The sequence below is a fragment of the Amblyomma maculatum genome, chromosome 1 (assembly GCF_055883805.1).
Source record: "Amblyomma maculatum isolate TAMU_Amacu chromosome 1, ASM5588380v1, whole genome shotgun sequence".
Classification (NCBI taxonomy): domain Eukaryota; kingdom Metazoa; phylum Arthropoda; class Arachnida; order Ixodida; family Ixodidae; genus Amblyomma; species Amblyomma maculatum.
The window spans coordinates 418,957,013-418,974,796 of NC_139344.1; the positions used below are offsets into that span (position 1 = coordinate 418,957,013).

Here is a 17,784-nt window from a genome sequence, read left to right on the forward strand (position 1 = left end):
GGTTTTTGTTAGCGATGCCTAGAAGCGTATTTTCACAGCCGAGACGTGGCGGGGCCCACCGGCCGCGCTGCCGAGCGCAGTTACAAATTGCTCTATGAGTCGTGTATGAGCCCTTCGGCAATCCGCAGCGTCATCCCTATCCATGTACAGTATCTAGAGTTCTGTAATGTGGATTTTTTTATATGTGCGCCTTTGCTGTTTACTTATATGCTTATGAGAGATCATCGCGAGTTTGTTTGCTTGGTTTGCGCAATCACCGTCGCTCATCCCACTGGAAAATACTTGGTTGGTGAAATGAGTGAGGATGCATTTTATTTCATGATAAAAGGATCGTGCGTAATTTGGCGTAAGTTGGACTGGCGCTTAGCACTTTCCTTCCCATGCCGTCGACGCAGCAGTTGGAATTAATTGGAAATAATCGGGGTCTGCGTAAAAGAAAAAGTGCCATGGTAATTTGTGCTTCCAGTGATTGAATATTAATTGGTGTGCGATAGGCGATGACGAGTTAATAAAATCTTTGTAAATAATTGATTAATTGATGAAATAAAGAAACGAAAGAAAATGAAAAATTGGAAAGTAAGGGTTTAAAGGTGACAGAATGAAAAACCAGTGCTTGGTGATGCTAAGCAAGAAAATTAAGAATGTGCAATTTATTAATTGAAATAATTGAAGAATGTGTTCAAAAGTGTCAAATTTCTCAGAATGGAAAGCCGATTGTTGCTGACACATGCGTATTGGTGTATAAAAATATAAAACATCAAATAAAATAAAAATAAAGAAAGAAATGATATAAATATAACATAACATAGAAATATAACATACATAACAACATATAACATACTACACTTGTGTGTGGTATGTTACTGTTGATGAGTTCATATTTCACTGCATTGTATTCTTTTCGCCCTCCTGCTAGGGCCCAGTTAGGACCTGCAGTATTTGGTAAATAAAATAAATAAATATATAAATAAAAGCTAAAATATAGCACGTGAACAAAGAAAACATCGTGCGTGTGTGTGTATGAGAGAGAGACACTATCGCGTTGTACCTTTACGGCGGAGCTTAAGTGACCCCCTAATTTTTCTATAAGGATATGATATAATATAAATCTGATTTTATGAACACAGCCAGTTGCTCAAGGCACAAACATTTCGCAGTAATGTGAGTTGACTTTTCAAATTTATTTTCGTTTCAGCCGAGTTCCTCCTCCTCCAAGTTCCTCGAAGCTTCCAATGTCAGCGCTTTTATATGAGATTACGGCTTCAAATGTTTACTTTCTGACAGAAGGAACAAACAAGAAATCAACATATTTAAAAATTCCAGTGAATTTCAGGTAGCTGTAAATTAGCGAACCATCGGGTGACTCGAAAAAACACACAAAAGTGAAGCGCACGCTTCGTTATTTTATCGGCCGCGCTGGCAGGTATAAAACCTGAGCCGCGCGCTCTGGACTTGGACCGGTCGAAACGGGCTGCACGTGAGCATATTACAACACACTAGTGGGATGTCATCTTTTCCTGCTTTTCTAGACGCCGTGGGTTTGGCAGCCGCTTGCTTTTGCAGAATGAAACACGCACCTCGGGCACACTAGACAACCGTATTGCTCTCTGCACCAAGCACTACCATTTCGTACGACTGTGAAAAGTAGTTTCGGTAATCATGCCCGTGTCTTAAATTCAATACACAATGGTAAATGCCACCTACGTACAAAATGTTTCAAAGAACGTATTTGCACACTAGCGTTCGGTATACATGGATTGCTCCTTCTCCCGTGTCTTCCCTCGCAGCATAAGCTTATCCTTCAAGTTCACAAGGCTCCATAGCGCGCAAAACAACCTTGCTGTTTTAGGTGATAGCACATCCTGTGAGCTATCTCCCAGTCAGAGGGACGTGCAGTAATGCTTTGCATGATGCAAGTGACTCTTGTAAAGCCGATTAGGACTGCAAACGAACGGTCGCATGCACGCGTATACCTTGATTCCGTGCGCGTCTACGACGGTGCGCTGCCTGCAGAAGGGCACGCAACAACACGCTGGCATCATTCCGAATAGAGGTTGGAGCTAACAGCGACTGCTGTGATGTTAAAAAATGAAACAATTCGCTTGTGAGCATTCCAATGCACCTTTCGGTGCATGCACGGGTTCTACAAAGGCGCACGTTGACAGCGTACTCGATGGGAGGCGCGGGCGGACTGAGCAAAACATGGCCGCCGCGCACAGTTCCTGTTTCTTTCACTAGATGGCGCTAACTTTGTAAAGCCTCTATTAAGTTCGCTATCTCGTTTCCTCGCAGGGCTTCGTGGGCCGGAGTCCAGACGAGGTTAATTAGCTTCGCCGGTGGCGGCCCGGCAGCCAGAATTTTAACTGCTTCAGCAGATACCCAGCCTGGGTTGTAGTTTACGACAACCAATTGTGAATCGGTTACAATCACCGTTACATTCTGCTGAGTTAAGGCCAGCGCAATGGCCGCCTCCTTAGCCGCTGTTACGTCGCTCGGGCGAATGTTGCAGCACGAGGCTCGGACCCCTTCCTCCCTGGCAGCGAGGGCTGCGAAACCCGTTCTTCGTTCGTATTCCGCCACGTCCGTGTAGACCATGTCATGCCTGTTAGCTAGTTTTTGTTTTTGTTTTTTTTTTAATCTTTCGCTCTGTCCGTTCTTCTACCTTCGGGGTGCACAGAGTGCATGTTCCTTGGGAGTGTTGGGATTCTTATTTTGTTCCTTGTCTGTTGTAATATCCTTCGCGAGTCTGAGCCTTGTTCGAGGTTTGAAGCCTATAACTTTTCTAATATTTTAGCCCCGATAGGCTACGTATTGGATTCGTTGTTGTTGGGCTACTCTGATAGTCTCATTGGCTCGTCTAGTGTGTTTGAAATCCCCATGTTGAACATCTTCTGGGTGGATGTGTACGTAGGGAGGCCTAGCGCGGTTTTGACACCTCTCATGATTAGGATTCCAATCTTGCTTTTTTCTGCCTTTGCTAGCCGTATTTATGGTGCCACGTTTGTGATCCTACTGATTACGAATGATTTAGTCTCAGGAGGTTCGTCTCCATTCCCGCGTGTTTGCTATTTCTTTGACAAGCCTAGACGTCCGGTCCACACTCAATTGGAGTTTCTGTGTTCTTTCGGCGTTCTTACCATTTGACTGTATCCAGAGACAAGCACTCTAATCATACTTACCCAGGGTATTTTGTTCACGTTTACCGTTAACGTTATTCCGTGTTCCGGAGGCTTTCTCTGTCAGTACGTTTTTTTTTTTTTTTTTTTTTTTTTTCTGACCGGAGAAGAGCGCGTCCGATTTCTCGGCAGAACATTTCCGTCCTATTTGGTTTAGTCGACTCAATTTCCTCGATCGCTGTCAGGAGGGTGTTTCAGGCGTCCGCATCAATGCTCCTGGTAACGAAGAGGGTGAGGTCGTCCGCGTATATATTGTGGTTGGTTGAGTCCTTCTATGCCGGCCAGTTTCTCCGGTAGGCCAATTATCACAATATTGAAGAGAGTTGATGATAGAACCGAGCCCTGGAGAGTACCTTTGTTGCCCAGTTTTATTCCTTTCTCTTCCTTCTTTCCTGCGCAGATATTAATCGTTCTATTTGAAAGAAAATCTTTGACCTCACTATATACCTTTCAACCTACATTTAAAGTTTTTATGCGTTTTAGTACGGTTCAGTGGTCAACGTTGTCGAAAGCTTTGGCCACATCCAGATGGACTATTACTCTCGTGTCAAATTCCTTAGCACGCGATTACTCATTCTGTCTGGACCTGCCGCCGTTTTTATCCTAAGTATGTTTAATCCCGCCCAAAACTCTCCGATGGTGATGGACTAGTTCAGAATGGGATTCTCTGCGCACTTTTACCCAGGGAGGGATGTTGGAGGTGTCCATTGCAAGTACCCGTCCCTCACATCAGAGATTACCAGGGCCCGCTTGCACAAAACAATCTTAAGACTGTCTTAGCTAAGTCCAGACTTAACTGGAGTCTAAAGAATAGGCCACTAGCATGGCCGCTAAGACTGGAGTCAAGACTGGGCTTCAGTCCTGACTTTAATAAGTCGCTTGCATGATTACGACTCTAGTGCTGTCTTGGTTAAGACACAAGGACGCCAGGTGTCTAAGTAGAGAAATTAGGGAAATGCAGGGATGCGCTGGCACTGTTCCTGCTGTAAGATGTACACATTCCGTCAATTTTGCGTTGTGTAAAGTCCGTGCCATTGTTTTTTTGCGGCTTAAGATTGTGTTACGAAGAAAAATGCCCCTTGTGGTTGCTGAGGCCGTTCTGAGAAGCCACTCTGGTGAACATGAACCCGAAGCGTTCGACGTTCGGAACACGAGCCGTCTTCAATAAGCTTGGTCTTTCTAAAGACACCATTTAAGTCTGGACTTAGCTCGGACTTTATCGTGCAAGCCGGCCCAGGTCGCCTGTGGCTTCATATTTATATGCGAGTTTCTGTAGTTGTTGGCATGCTTCGTGTTTTGTCTTGTGTGGGTCTAAAAGGCGTTTAAGCATTTTCCACGTGTTAGCTTTGCTGATTCCGCAGTATCATCTGCTTGCAGATGATGTTCTGTATGTGATGTATGTTCTGTATTCCTGTTCACCCCGTTTCCAGCAAGCTTTGCTTCTAGCTCGCTTTTCTTGCCCCACAGACGTATCTTGCGCTTGTCCACCTCCTCTTCAGTTTCACCTGCTTTCACCTCTTTAGTAGCTTCTTAAAGTGCCGCGAGAATTCCTGTGCTCCAAGATTCTATGTCCGTGATTTTGCATACAGCATGAAGATTCTACCTGATTAGGTCTATATTTACCGCTGCGAGCTCTCTGGCTTTCGGCGCGGCTTCTACCACGATCTCAATAACTTTGTGGTCGCTTCCTAGATCCTGCCCCGTGTTACCACCTGGCCGCGATTTGGCCTCCGATAAGTGCTAATTCGGGTATAGACCTCCTTCATGTTTGCAAACAAACAAGACGATCGAGGTGGCGCTGCTCTCGTCAGCGATCCCATGGTAGGCAAAAAGCACGACCGAGGCCGGTGTACAGTGGCTAGCCGGGGCACTGTGGCCGAGCTTGTCAAGGCCGTGTTATTGTGATTTGCAGGCGCCTTCTAGGCAGACGAAGTGACCATATGTGCTAATATTTCGTGAGCCTCAGCAGTGAGAACAGAAGGGATACACTGAAGGGATACACGGCGTGCAGCGTACGGACCCGCACGCCGTACCGATGGGGATTGGGTTCAAGGCGCACAAGAGAAGCGTTGCTGCCAGCCGAGGAAAATGAGCGACGTTGGCATCTATTTTCTGTTTTCTCCCAGAAAATTATGCATGGAACGCATCGAGAATTACAAAGCTTCGGATGCTTACAACTACTTTGAGTCGAGTAAGCTGACGGCGATTTTTCTCGCTCATAAATAGCGCTCGCAAACCGCGTACGAATAGTCCGCTCGAAGCATCATAGCATAATCGGACGATTCTTCACACCGAGCGGCAAATGAGCGTTCTTGGTAAGCACGAAGCACCTCGCTAGCGTCGAGTGGCTGTATGGTTAAGATGATTTAGGTCAGCGTGGCAACGGTAGCCTTGACACCGCACGGTTTGCGTATCATTGCGTTATTGGTTGAGATCACAACGCTGCGCATCTGTTATATTTGCTTTGTTCGTGGGCGGCTGTCGTCGTTAAAGGTAGCAATTTTATTACGGGTAGTTGCGCTGTTAGCTTGCATTACAATTACGAGCTGCAGCGGCGACTGTGGTTCCGTGGGTTCCGGTAAAAACGTCCCAGGAAAAAATGGCCCCGGATAAAACCTCTCCAAACAGATGCAGTGAAACGTACTGCAAAGTCGAGCTTTCCCCTTGCCTGGTGCTTGGCTTATCAGCGATGAATTACGCTCAATGTAATCAACTTTCACTGTTTTTATCTTACATTGTGTTTATGGTTTTAGCGAACATTATGTATATTTTGAACCTCGCCGTTTTATTATTTTTTTTTTTACGTTCTGTAGTTCTGTTTACTAAAAACGTAGACTGAGTTTCCTTGTGTCTAGCCGTCATAACGTATGCTACAGTGCTTCTTTCTACCCGTCCGCCTGAAATTTTTAAAACATGGCACTGATGCCGTGTGTTCGCAAAGAAAAAAAAAAAAAAACGTTATGGCGCCGAAATTTGTGCTGTCGAGGGCAAACACGTCTCTCGAATGTGTAATATTAGCCGGGTGATTAGACCTATATTAAAGAGCGATATTTCCCAGTTTGGAAACTTGGAACTATGCACTGTATAATACTCGCTGGATGTTATAGTGGTGGGGTTCTTTTTTTTTCTTTTTTTTTTTTTTTTTGCAATGCTTTCTCGTCAAGCCTTCTCCAGTTCCTGTAAACCTGTAAAACACACAGAGGGCATACTGCCCGAACAATAGTTACATCTATTCTAAAAAAAAAAAAAAAAAAAAAAAAGGGCGTCCAATAAGATGTTAAATTTTTCGCGGAGTGAGTTCCGGGCAGATTTTCAGCCAATTTCTTCGGTGACATTTTTTCCTAGGGGCCGCTTCCTGATAGGACCTTTCTGGACGATTATTCCGGGGCTATATATTTCAGAGACCTTTTTTTCGGGACTGTATCTTCTGAGGAACTCTTTTCTGGGGCCGTTTTTACCTTCACCCGTGATTCCGTAGTTAGGGCGGCCCAGTTCGGTCTCGGCCACTGTGACCGCGTTTCAATGTAGGATAAACCCCACAACTCGCATTCACAATCAGCCGCTGTGAATACAAATAAAAGCGCTCGGCATAAATACAAAATGCAGCTCCAATCCAAATCAGTAGCTGTCAACGTGAAGTGGCAATCTTCATCAGGAAGTAGATTAAAATAATTTGGCGTGAACGCGGCGAAGTTTAGCCATGCAATATGGTACATCACGGATCGAGGAGTGCTACACAGATCACTTGCGTAGCAGCTCACTGCGCTTACATACACAGCGAAAAAGCGGGCTTGAGGAACAGTTTACAAAGGTAAACATCTACGCATGCTCCAACAAAGAAACGCGCAGGTACATATGTTACCTGCGCACCCGCGCCCGCACCAGCACTAAAACAGTACCAAGATCCCATCACGCGTCGTAAAAAGACCAAACTCGAGATATTCGCGACCTTTGATCCGGTAGACCGCTCTGGAGTAAAGGTGAATAAGTTTCAGCTTAGCCGTGACGAAGTATTTGCCGCATATTCGATGAGCAGGCGTCGGTATCCAGCCTTGGCGCTTCACCGCGGCGGCCCAACACTGTTTACGGCGACCATTGTCGGCAAGAAACCTATGCAAGCTTACTAAACTTCCTCTTGTGTGTCTTTCAACACATGTCATAGCGACGCGATTTGTCGGCATGGTGCTCTGCATTCCCCGGCAGCAGCAAGCCATCGCACAATCACGGTAGGCAAAACGACTGAAGCGTGTTTTTGCCTACCACGCGAAAGTCACTAACGACGACAGCGCCACCGCATTTTCGTGACGTAGCCGGAGTGAAGGAGGTCTATAGTGTTCCTACTCATGCTGTTTTCCTGCCTTGTTGCTTTCATGAAGTCGGTGATTACGATTAACTCATTCCATTCTGTACAATGCTGTCCCAGAGTTCCCTCCCCTTGACGTGCGAATTTTGTATCCCCATGCGGGGTAAGGCCCGTTAACGTCCCCTACAGGAAAGATCGGGTTTTTGCCCCCGATCTATTTCGTTGTTGGGAACAGCCTCTCGAAACCGTAATCATTTCTCTGTTTCGCAGAGCTGCATACGTTTAATACGTATAACCTTTTCTCTTTCAGCTTTCGCGGTATCATTTCAATGAGAGTGTGATCTAACTGGACATCTCCTGTCTCATCTGCAGTACGGTAACGTTCCGTTTGTCGACAGCGGCAACCTGCGTTATGTCCCCTCGGCCTGGGTACAATTCATAACCGAACAGATTGGTGTTTTTCCCGCACTCTTGTAAAGATATAATTTCGAGTTTGTCTCCGTTTGCAAGGAACGATTGTAAAATATCTCGTTTACGAAGAAAGCCCATACTGTTACATTGCCAGATAGTATTACTGTTGTTTGGCCATCAATTTTATATCGCTTCGAATTCCGTGCTTTTCTATTAGTTCATTATCTCAAAATGCGGCTTTAGAGAAGTGTCTCGCTTTTCAAATTCGACTGTGATTGTTTCTGTCACTTGTTTCATGAACTTCGTTGGCGTTCCTTTCAGTAGTTTTATGTCCTATTTCTGTTTGTCGTATAGCTGTACGAGTTCGGTCTGTAGGTCTCTTTGGTTCGTTTATTTTTGAGTGGGTTTTTTTCTTCAAGCTTCATTCAAAAGCAATTGATTCATTCGGCGCATCTAAAAACTGATGCTCAGCACCAAATAGCGGTGCAGACGGAGTGCTGATGCATCGATTGCCGAATTTTTTTACAGGCAAGCTTTTTTTTTTTTTTCATTATAAATAAGCACAATAATCCCGAAGAATATCCTTTCCAAAAATCTGCTTGATCTTTTGCTTGGTTGCAGGCTAAAGTTGCCCTGATTCTATTAGCTATTACTTTGGTAAATACCTTATACGTAACAGACAGTAGGAGTAGATGGAGGATACCTCAGTAATCTGCGATTTGCTGATGACATTGCCTTGCTAAGTAACTCAGGCCATGAATTGCAAAGAATGATTGATGACCTATACAGGAAAAGTAAAAAGGTAGGCTTGAAAATCAATATGCAGAAGACTAAGGTAATGTTACATAGCCTAGGGAAGGAAAAGCAGTTTACGTTAGGAAGCGAACCTCTGGAAGTAGTAGGCGAATACGTCTACTTAGGACAGGTAGTAACCACAGATCCGGACCATGAAAAGGAAATAACAAGAAGAATAAGATTGGGATGGAGCGCATTTGGCAAGCACTCGCAGATTATGACTAGCAGCTTACCGGTATCGCTCAAGAGGAAAGTATACAACAGTTGCATCTTACCTGTACTCATCTATGGGGCTGAAACGTGGAGGCTAACCAAGAGGGTTCTACTTAAGTTGAGGACAACGCAGAGGGCTGTGGAAAGAAAAATGGTAGGAATAACGTTAAGAGATAGGAAACGTGAAGAGTGGGACAGAGAAATAACTCAATTGTCACTGACATTCTAATGGAACTCAAGAAGAAATGGGCATGGGCAGGACATGTAGTGCGAAGAGAGGATAACCGATGGTCACTTAGGGTCATCATCATCATCATTAGCCTGATTATACCCACTGCAGGGCGAAGGCCTCTCCCATATTTCTCCACTTAACCCGGTTCTGTGCTAGCTGCATCCAGTTGACCCCTGCGAACTTCTTAACCTCATCCGCCCACCTAACTTTCTGCCGCCCCCTGCTACGCTTTCCTTCCCTTGGAATCCAGTTTGTCACCCCAAGCGACCATCGGTTATCCTCTCTTCGCACTACATGTCCTGCCCATGTCCATTTCTTCTTCTTAATTTCCACTAGAATGTCGGTAACTTGAGTTACTTCTCTGACCCACTCTGCACGCTTCCTATCTCTTAATGTTACCCCTACCATTTTTCGTTCCATAGACCTCCGAGTTGTCCTCAACTTAAGTAGAACTCTCTTGGTTATAGCCTCCACGTTTCAGCCCTTAGGTGAGTACAGGTAAGATGCAACGGTTATATGCTTTCCTCTTGAGCGATACCGGTAAGCTGCTAGTCATAAGCTGCGAGTGCTTGCCAACAAACGTGATTCGAAGGGAAGGAAAGCGTAGCAGGGGGGCAATTAGGTGGGCGGATGAGGTTAAGAAATTCGCAGGGGTCAAGTGGATGCAGCGATCCCGGTGGGGCGTGATGCCTTGTCGCATATCAATGGCGTCATAAGTGACGTTGCTGCAGCCCTCTTCTTTCCACGCTGGCTGTCACTATCCGGTTACGACAGCAGCAGGCCATTCCATGATATCCATGATAAACACATGCAATGGCCCTTTAAAAGCTGTGGCTGAAAAAAAAAATGTGCTGTGCACTTCTATATGTCAGCATCCCAAACCTTCTTCCAATCACTGGTTACCTCCGTAGTTGCAAATAAATGTTCTTCTCCTCGTGATGTTTAGTACCGTGCTTAGCGTGTGCACACCTAGCTGCTCCCAAAAGTTTACAGGCGACATCATTAGCGAAAATTTTTAATTTCACGGAGTATTTTAATGCACCCTGAAACAAATATATACTGGCCAGTTGTGACTGCGCTAATTACACAACCCGTAAACAAACTCACTCAAAAGAATGCGTCTTGGAATTAAGTAAATATTTCTTCCACGAAGACACCTTTCATAAATTTTTGACGTCAAGTGCACGTCGACTGGTTACGTGGCGTGAGTATTTTGAAAGGCATGTATAGTTGTTTACTGCATACACTGTGGCGTAATTTTTTTGGAACAGTGGACAGCAGCTAAAATCGTAGATGTGTAATGGTCTAGCCGGGTACCAACTATGCGTGCTAAGCGGGCACCTGCTAACGCGGTATGCGTCCAGGCTAGTAGCTCTCTGCTATGCCAAAACAATTATGCAACAAGTTAATAAACAAGTATACATATATTTCAAAATGTTCACGGACAAGTAACCTTCCACGGCGAGACAAAAAGCAGAGAGATTTGTTTCCCACTCGCGTTTTCTTTTTTGACAAGGCATCATGATCTATTTTAAACTATGAATGGTCATGGCAGTTCCCATATTAAATGCAAAGGCCTTTCCGAAAATCAACCTCCCCTTATCTTATCGGTAGTTCAATTCCCAGGTGATGCAACCACGCAAAGTGTGCGTTAGGTTTCAGGGCGCTTAACTGCTTTAAATCCCACAAAATACCAGTAAGCTAACGCCATCCATTGCAAGGGATCTCTCTCTCTTTCTATGGAGCAATAACCAGATTGCCCTTAATACATATGATTCAGGCTGAATGTATTCTTTACCAAAAGGTACTCTCAATTACTGACACGATGACAAGATTTATGAAACAAAATATAACTTTATTAAACAAAAATTGAAGGTAAAAAACTTTCTTAAATAGCAAGGTTCTATGAGGCCAGGGCAGTGTAGGGCAAATAGTAGCCTCATTTGCTTAAGCAATGTGTAAACAGGGTCACAAAATTTCCAAGTTTGTCATCGCACACAAAAACACAATGAAAAAATGCTCATTATCAAACATTTAAAAACATGTAATGGCTTAATGACTTATGTACCTGCATTATTGTAAACGTGTGTGAAGTTCTCATATGACAGAGCAGTCTATCACACCCAACATGAGTGTCCCTTTCATGAGTTCTGTTTTGCGATTCCAACATTTGGCAGCAAAACCACACGGTTTTGTAAGATAGGCAGGTGGAACACACTGTTTGTGCTGGAAAAAATTGTTATGTTTTGGGACATAACACATATGTGGAGCACACAAACATGCATCAAGAGCTTTCCATTCAGAAATGCATGAGTGAGCAAACAAAACTAGTAATTCCAAACAGTGAATACATAGAAGCATCATAAACTAAAAATTGTCAACAGGATATCTAAAAAGTTATGAGTATTTTGTAGCTGTAAAATACACACTTACATGCCTATAAGCACTACATGTAAATGTGGAAAGTTTGTAATGAAATAATATCTACGACAGAGAGTAATCGCAGCATGATAGAAAACAGCCCATTAAATGCAGGCAATGCAACTGCAGTGGCACATGCCAAATGCCATTGCAAGCCACAAGCACTTAAGCATTATACAAATAAAATGCTGAAGGGTAGCTTTCGACGTAGTCACCTACCACTGCATTACCACTGCATGACCACTGCATATATCAGTGAAGAGCTAAACGAAACAACGCAGCAATATATTCTTATTTCTCTCTACTAATTGTAATGGTAAGGCACTAATCGACTTTACCTTCTTGTAATATTTCCACAGTAAAAAGGAAGTTTCAAACCCCTCCGTTACCCTTCTGCCTTTCTATAAACATTCTCAACGTAGCATTACACAAGATGCTTTCGTCCTGTCATTGCAGGGTCGATAGGACTCGCCCACTACAAGCAAGAACCCAAGAGTTCTCTACAGCATCAGGCTCCTTCAATCCAATCTTCACGATTCCACAGCTTTGTATGTTCAACAACATGACTGCACTTCTGCACGAAAGCTCCTTCAATGGCTCGTGACTGTTCCTCATTAAAGTGATTCTTCCAGTCCCCGATGATACCTTTGCGTACCATAACTTCAGGTGGTGGTGGTGGTCTACTTAATGGATAATCTTTTTTGGCAGTCCAGTTTTCTGGATCCTGATCCCCAAGTGCTTTCTTGTAATTACTGTTCAAATACTCTTTCATGCAATCAACACTACTGTTTTGGACTACATGCTGAAACTTTGGCGAGTCAACGGAAAGCAAGTCAGGGTCTTTTACACCAATAAACTTGGCTATCTTGAGCACAGCATCAGCGGGATCTTTTTTCATGCCTTCATAGGTCAGAAACAGGACATTTGGTTCTTGTACATGTGGGTACCAGGAGACAAGGTGAGCAAAGTAGTCTCCAAAACTTGTTGCTCCATCTATAAAGAGCCTCAGGTACTCATCAAACGTGCCATCTTCAAAGTTGTACAACTTCGTCTTTTTTGTGTGGTGGAAATAGGAAACACAGCAATCCTTGGGGTTTCTCACAACATATATGTACCTTGCTTGAGCATGCTTTGGCAGCAGTTCGTAAGGTAGATGGGTGGTGATTATCCTGGGCTCTGGTAAAGCAGCTATGACATCTTTGCCAACCATTTCAAAGAAGGAAGTGGATAGGCCATAGTCACTCTCCTGAGCAGAGTTCTCGCCAACAAGCAGCTGAACAATACGCTTCGTCCAATTGGTGCCACATTTTGGGAAAGTGTCAATGAAGATATCACCAGCAGATGCCTTGTATTCCAAGCAGGACAGTAACTTGGCAGGGTCGAAGCCATGAGGAAGCCGGATGCCGTTTATGTCTTGGTACAGGGGCTGGCGGCTCCGGCTGCCCATGGTCAGAGCCTGGAGGTAAACATAAAATATTGTCACGACTGAAGTCAGAGGAAGCCGTGAGAGTACACATAGCCGAGGACCCGAGAATAAGGTCGGCTTGTCGTTCCGAACACAGAGTCACAGAGTCCAGCACCAGCGCGCCGCTCGTGCCAACCACCGCTTCGTCGTCGTCGGCCCCAAAAACGGCTGTCGCGCGGCGCTAGGCACGTGGCAATATTATCTGTGCCTATTGGTGTAATGTTATAAACTGCCATACAGCTTCACGAGCGTTAACTTGAAGCTTACTGTTCACATCATGCTTCACCTTTTCTCCTGCCTAATTTCACTGCAAGCTCTTTGGCATAGATGCCGTGTGTTACAAGTTAGGAAGCGCACAATGAATTTGTACATTTGTACGATTCATTTTGCAAAACTGTAGAACTATTTCTATATCATCACAATAGGTAACGTTAAGCTAAGGAGTTCACATTGGGCATACAGATCAAACAATGTTAAAGTCCATATTAGGTTGCCACATTTTGGCATATCTTTTCACAGCTAAACAAGACATTTTCTAGAACTCATCTATACACAGCATATAAGCAACACTCGAACAGCCTAGCATGCATCATAATAAGCAGCACACACACACACACACACACATATATATATATACAGAAAACTTTGTACACTAATGCACAGTACAAATGGCGTACTCTCCACTAAGCAGTTTAATATCCCTATGCCATCCTTCAGCAGAGCTGTCATTGTAAAGACTTAGGATTTCTATTTTGAATTTCTGAAACTTTACAGCCATAAAATGTACAAGTCTAAGTATTCATAGAAACAGTGAACGTCACAATATCTATGACATCTCGATCGTCCTGCCACTGTGTTTAACGTTTTTGCCATATTTTCCTCTCATTTTATCAATTAAAGATTACAGTAACATCATGCGAAACTTCCTGCACACGACAGCCAAAAACACATAGCACAAAGGGGCCACTTCCGGGAACGCTTTCTTGCGAATCATCAATCATTAAAAAAATATATATATTTAGCAGCGTGCACGAGCTTAACAGTACACATCTAGTCAATAAAAAAAAAAAAAAGCTAGAAGGACACAGGCAGTCCGCACGGTCGGCTTCACGACCTACTGTATACTGTACTGTCGTGGTCGGCTTATACACCTTATTTTTCGAATCCAGCTGTACGACATAATGACGTTTCCGATGTCGCGCGCACTTCAGTACTGCATGTATCACGCATAAAACTTCTTAGCAGTGAGGTTGTAAACTGCGTGAAGACAGCGAGCTCAGCGGAAAAGTGTACTCAGGCAAATAATAATAGGCTGAGTAAAAAAGAAATGAAAAAGAATAGTTCCCGACGCCAGTCCTAAGCGCGCGATACCGACGAGTTACTAAAAATCGAAACGTAATACGAGAGCTGCTTCCTGCATCGCTGCACGACGTTAGCTTCCGCCTCCGTGCAATCGAAGCTCACCTGCTGCGCTTGGCGACGTCTGTGCAAGTACTCTTGAGCGGCCTCGGCAGCTTCCTTTATTCACTCCGTCGACGGTAATCTGGAGCACGGCTTTGACGGAGGAGTTGTTGACACAGCTGCACAATTGCTGCCGGTCAAAGTTCCACGAGAGGCTTGCGCACTCTAGAACGTCCGCACCGGATGACGGACGTTAGCACGCTCCGATGTGCACCACGAGTGCATCGCCTTGTTTACTCTCCCCTGTTCCCCTGCCTTTCGATCGGAGGTGTAGTTGTCACTTCGGCCGCTAGAGGCACTACTCTACATAAAATACGCAGTTTTGGCGCCAGGTTCAAGATTTTGGTCTCTTCGGCTTCATTTTCTTGAGACAGAGAGATCTTTTATTTAGTAGAGCGGTAAGCTGGGCTAGTTGGTTAACGTACATCTTATCCACGAAGGTTGGTACTGTGCTAAAAAACACGCGGACAAAAGAAGAAGAAGAGGTGCGCACGTCCTGCCCACCAACTCTTCTTTTGTCCGTGTTTTTTAGCGCAGTACCCTCCTTCGTGGATAAGAACTTTTATTTGTCCAACAAAGTGACTGTCCCGCTCTTCGGGGGTTAGACAAGAAGTTCGCGTGTTTTTTGGCGAATGGTTCGCAACTAGTTATGCTTCTCCCGCCATTTTTTTAGAGAGCTCTGTGCAAACCTGCGAGTATACATGTCCTTATTTGTGTCATTTCATCTTATTTTATCTTCCTTTCTTACTCCCGTTTCATTTTATATGTTCTTTTATTTCTAAAAACTCGCTTTAGTCGCTTCGTTTCTTCTCTTTTTATTTTTTTTTTTTTTTTTTTTTTTTTTTTTAGTGAGGCTCATGTGCGAGAGCATTCGCACAGCCGTGTGAATGTGGTCCCATGTAGTCCTGATGCACTTTCACTTCTTTAAGTGAGGGAGACCTCACGGCGCAACTCTCCCGCCGCTACCATTTGTATTGGGATCTAAACCACCCTTCTTGAATATAAGGAACTGCAAGAATATAGCAGGCAACCATTTTTTTTTTATTCTTCTTGTGTGTTTGTCCGAACATTTGTTTTCTATTGTTTCGAAAATTTAACCAGAATTTTGAGTAAGGATCATTAACTTGTTTTCCTAAATCCCAAAACAAATACTGGCTAGCACTGCGAAAGGGATGGAACAAAGGTAAACCCGTGCCATCACATCATGAGTTAGGCCAGAGCGGGCGTACGATTACGCCCGCTTCATCTTCCACGGGGCCACGGTGCTACAGTAACACGGCGTCATGGTAGCACGGTGCCACGCCGACGGCTAAACCTACCGCAATGTAGCTTTCAATACAAAAATGACAAATTAGAAAATAGCACACGGTGCTCGTATTTTTATCTAAAAATTAACCAGGTATTTACAAATAAAATTAAGCTATAATTGCACACAAGTGTTTACCACATTAGTTTTTTGTACAGGAGGGATCGGCATGGGTGGGGGGGGGGGGGGGGGGGGGGACCGCGTGCGTCTCTCATATTTCTGCTGCACATACTAAGCTCTTGTTAATTTGGTCTTCAAGGAACCAGAAAGAATGTTCGAATTACTTGAAAGCTAGAATTATTGAACAAAAAAAAAAAAAAGGAACTGTAAAAACCATTTGCATCATAGTAATTTTATCTGATTAACACCTGCATGATGGTTTTCTGCTCATGAGATGAAAGCGAAGAGAGGGCGATGTTTTCCTGGTTGCGTCGAGTGCTTCACTTTGCACACACTGCCGGGAAGGCCCTCTACACAAAGCAAAAGTCCCCCTTCGCAAAACGGTCCCTTCGCGTTTTGAGAATGCTTCACTACACAGCCCAGGTGGTTGCGTATTGCGGTGAAGCATACAGTACGGGGGGAAACTACGGTGAATTCGAAAATATTTGGTGTGTTCAATAATTTTCTAATATCCGAAAATTTCGAATATCTGTTTTTCAAATACGCATACGAATCTAATAACAAACATATTCAATTTGTATTTTACATTTAAAATATTCGTACATCTACTTTTTTTTTTTACGCCTTGCGGAGAAAATTGGGGGTGCTTCTACATTTTTTCATTTTGTGCGCAAGCAGGGCTATTTATGCAGTTGTTTCCAGGCTATTACGCTGGTGCAGCCAACACCGTTTACGTCTAGCATGACCGGCTTAAGGCAAGGTACGCAAAGAGACGCAGGTAAAGCACCCACACTGCCACTGCGCGAACCACGCAACCTACGAAAGCGCCCCCTCCCACACCCCCAACTCCCTCCTCCACTTGCGTCGAATGCAAGCTGTTTTGAACGAGAGCTAGTCGAATTGTTTTGTGATTTTAGAACATTAAAATGTTTAGGCTTGAAATTATTGTGATCAGCTGTGTTTCGCGGGGAATTGTTTCTTGTTTTGTTATGACTTGAGTGAGCCACTTTCAGTTAGCCATTACCCCTCATTGTCAAATTGTTCTCTGCCATTTCGATCGGAATCCGCAGCGTTTGCCGCCTCGCTGTTCCCGCTCATTTCAATTTTAAATTTGGCGAATACAGCTTCGCAAATTTTAAACTATCGCGCTAGATTCGACAATTATCAGCGGCTTATACGACACAAATCAGAGAGATGAAGAATTATCGACTACCCACAATTAAGCACGGCGAACGTTAAATCACTCCTGCGAGCAGACGATGTTCGAACTAATACATACTGCGCGCGCCAGCCAACACTCGCCGATTTCGCACACTCGCGCCGTGTAAAGCGCTGAAGGCGAATTGCCGACACTCGCTCAATATCATTGCAAAATTCGAATCCTGTACGCGTCGCCTGTCAGGCAGAACAAACCTTGTTCATCTTACAAATTTTCCTGTTCTTATGTTTTTGTTTTGCTTTGTGTACTTGCCGAGGTATTTTATTTCATTCTTTAACATAAAAAAAACTCCTGGCTTTTGGTTATATAAAGTCTAAGTAGAGCCAGTTTTTTACGAACATCTTATGTGCCTTGGTTTACTTTACGGAATATCCGTCGAACCCTACCGCTAAAGAAGTATAGACACTTCATTTTTGAGTTCGTTTTATATTCTGTAATGATGTGTAATACATCACTGTACATGAAGACATCACTGTACACTGTACTGTTTTTGGAAAACTGTACATGAATCACTTGATGAAATTCGCCTATAGCCGCTAAATAAGTTATAATCGAATTTCTTTCCTCACCAGTTTTGGTTTCGGTTTCAACAGTCGAGCAACAGCTGTGACGTCCAAGCGAAGTCTAGGTCATGTGATAGATGAATAAAACAGCGATATAAT

At 44.0% G+C, this 17,784-nt stretch overlaps 1 protein-coding gene across 1 annotated transcript; it reads right to left on the reverse strand.

Moving 5' to 3' along the window:
• Positions 1–10,970: 10,970 nt before the first annotated feature.
• LOC146209208 (sulfotransferase ssu-1-like) lies at positions 10,971–14,717 on the reverse strand. Its single transcript, XM_084597042.1, has 2 exons — positions 14,481–14,717; positions 10,971–13,007 (listed from the first exon to the last, which is right to left on the reverse strand). The coding sequence occupies exon 2, from the start codon at positions 12,996–12,998 to the stop codon at positions 12,060–12,062; it is 939 nt and encodes a 312-aa protein (XP_084453168.1). The 5' UTR covers positions 12,999–13,007; positions 14,481–14,717; the 3' UTR covers positions 10,971–12,059.
• Positions 14,718–17,784: the final 3,067 nt, after the last annotated feature.